The sequence below is a fragment of the Ostrinia furnacalis genome, unplaced genomic scaffold (assembly GCF_004193835.3).
Source record: "Ostrinia furnacalis isolate ACB-3 unplaced genomic scaffold, ASM419383v2 OfSCF5400, whole genome shotgun sequence".
Classification (NCBI taxonomy): domain Eukaryota; kingdom Metazoa; phylum Arthropoda; class Insecta; order Lepidoptera; family Crambidae; genus Ostrinia; species Ostrinia furnacalis.
In genome coordinates, this window is record NW_021135639.1 from 534,963 (window position 1) to 537,532 (window position 2,570).

The 2,570-nt window shown below is 37.8% G+C and overlaps 1 protein-coding gene across 1 annotated transcript; it reads left to right on the top strand.

Annotated features, from left to right (window-relative positions):
• Nucleotides 1-200: 200 nt before the first annotated feature.
• LOC114361069 (ommochrome-binding protein-like) lies at nucleotides 201-1,025 on the top strand. Its single transcript, XM_028315988.1, has one exon. The coding sequence runs from the start codon at nucleotides 201-203 to the stop codon at nucleotides 1,023-1,025; it is 825 nt and encodes a 274-aa protein (XP_028171789.1).
• Nucleotides 1,026-2,570: the final 1,545 nt, after the last annotated feature.

Sequence of the window (2,570 nt, forward strand, 5' to 3'; positions counted from 1 at the left end):
CGAAGTTGTTGTGTGAATTGGCCGAGCTGGTGTGTAAGCATCTTTATCAAAACAAGATGCAATTTTGTTGTTCCATTATTTTGTTGACAATATCCATTGGCAGTGCCCGCCCGACAATGAAAGAAGCAAACGGCGTTTAAAGATCGTACAACCCACGAAACTTTACGATGAGATACTATCGGTTTTTCTGCACGTTTGTGATGGCCCAAGCTGTGACTTTTCCAAAGAAATTTTGTGACATACGAGCAGACGATCTGACAAAGCAATGCTATCTAAAAGAAACCCTAGTATCAATGGCACACAGTCCAAACCAGCTCGCAGTGGACAAATCTACGAACACATTATACTTCAGTTTCGATTTCGGCCAAGGGGAGTACATGCCAGCTGTCGTAAACATTGATCATAAAAAAGTGACCGTATTAAGAGGAGTCAAGGATGCTTTTGCTGTGGCATACGATACGGAGTCCAAGGAGATGTACTTCGGCGGTAGCCATGGTATTTACAGGTACCATCCAGGGCAGAAGCAGTTGAGGAGGCTGGCGATGGAAAACCTGGATATTTGGTGGTTATTCGTTAAGAAGAGGATTTATTTTATCAAGTTCCCGAGTCTGAACGCTTATTACTATGATAACAGAACCATCAAGCATGTCTCACAGCTGAGTGCGAAGATGGTTCACCAGTTCGTGTTTGATAATGATGATAACGTGTTCTTTATCAACACCACGGGGTTGTATGGGATCAAGAAGGACAGTGATGAGGCGGTGTTGCTCCGGGACTATCCCAGGTTCCTTGGGATGGCCATGGATAACAAAGGCCAGATATACGTGTGCAGTGACGACGCCATATTTGTGGTGAGCAAGATGGTGCAGAAGGTGAAGCGAGTGGTGAACATACAGGGTGTGCTAGGCCTGACTTTTGACAGAAACAACAACATAATCTACTCGGACTCGCATGAAATCGTGCGTCTTCTTCAAGTGTCAAATGATAATTATTACGATACATTAAATAATCTGTCTCTGAAATAAAACATTAAGTTTATTTGAAACGGTTACTGCAACGTCGTAATACTCGTACATGTGTTCCTATCTACCTAAATACTCGTATGAATAAAGGAATGTAACATTAAGGTTTTATTTACAATACGTTCTTTATTACGTGATTTCTTCTGGGGTACGTTTTGTATCGTTTCAGTTGACTATTTCATTATAGTTATTCGGATTTCCCAATTGTGTGTAGGTTACATGCAAAGCCAAATTAATAATATCTTCCTTAAAATCACTCGAATACAAGTAACATCTGTGGTAAATCTATTAATTCTCACTCAATTCAGCCATATTTTGCTCCGCGTAATATTTCCGTTTTCCTCATGAATATGTCATCCAAAGACGGGACCTCTTGTGAGGAATGAGATTACCATAAACAGGCTACAAAAACGCCATCATGTAAGCGCCATAAATGGAGTCAATAAAGTTTAATAATCGGAGGGATTCGGAGTTGATCCAGTTTCGATGTAGCAAATGCCTAAGTAGTGTTTTTTGATAATATTAAAGGTTATATTGATGGCCATCTGGCACAGTGGTTGGTGTAGCAAGTAAGTAAATAGGGTTCGAGTCTCATTAGGGGCAAAAAGTTAATGCAATGACCACAGGGTACCAATTGAACTGGGCATTTTGTACATTATCACCATACCTAGTTTCCGTAGTCAACAAAGATCTAAGTGACAATTGAATCTAATTTAACTAATATTAATAATAACAATTGACCTTAATACTAGTAGATGACTGTGTTATCTAAGCCGAAGATAATAATTATTGTGCACCTAAATGCAGTAGGTAATAATGTTGTTACCTTATAATGCAATTCTTATCTAAATAGGTTTTAAAAATGCTTTTACTGTAAAGGTTGGAGCTATTAACCTAACGTTCCAAGTTAGATTTTTGATAAGATCGAAGATATAATGAACTGTATTAAGTAGTTAAGTCTGGCTAAAAATGTCTGAAAATTTTATGAAAATGGATATAACTTTAAGCGAAGTAAGCCATCGTTCCCGTTACTTAGGATATGAGGTCAAGTGTATGATGGTGATATGTATAAAGTCGTAGTAATATTTTTTCTGAAAAAATATGCTTTTATAAAACGCTTTTTACGCGTCCAAGAACAACTTTAATTCTACCACTGCTTCAGCGCAATAAGGGAATTTTTAAGTGACCTCTATGAAAACAAAATTCCTGTTATGTATTACCATAGGGGTCACTTAAAAATTGGTGATTGATGGTGAAAACGGGCATTAGTCTCGTAATTTAATGCGTTTCCCAAAAGGTACATGAAAATTATAAACCGGCCGGCCTTAAAACTGATTTAACTAAACCTAAACTAAAACAGTATTAAGTTTGATTGATTAGAGTTCACGGCTTTGAGCCACGGTTGATGATACCGCAAAGGAACACAATTAAAACTTTAAACCGTAACCGTTACGATTGGTATTCGATTGCTCACTATATTTTGTTGAAATGGTAGGCGTTGGGGGTTAGAGGTCAGTTTGATCAATAATGTATAATATAGGAAGAACC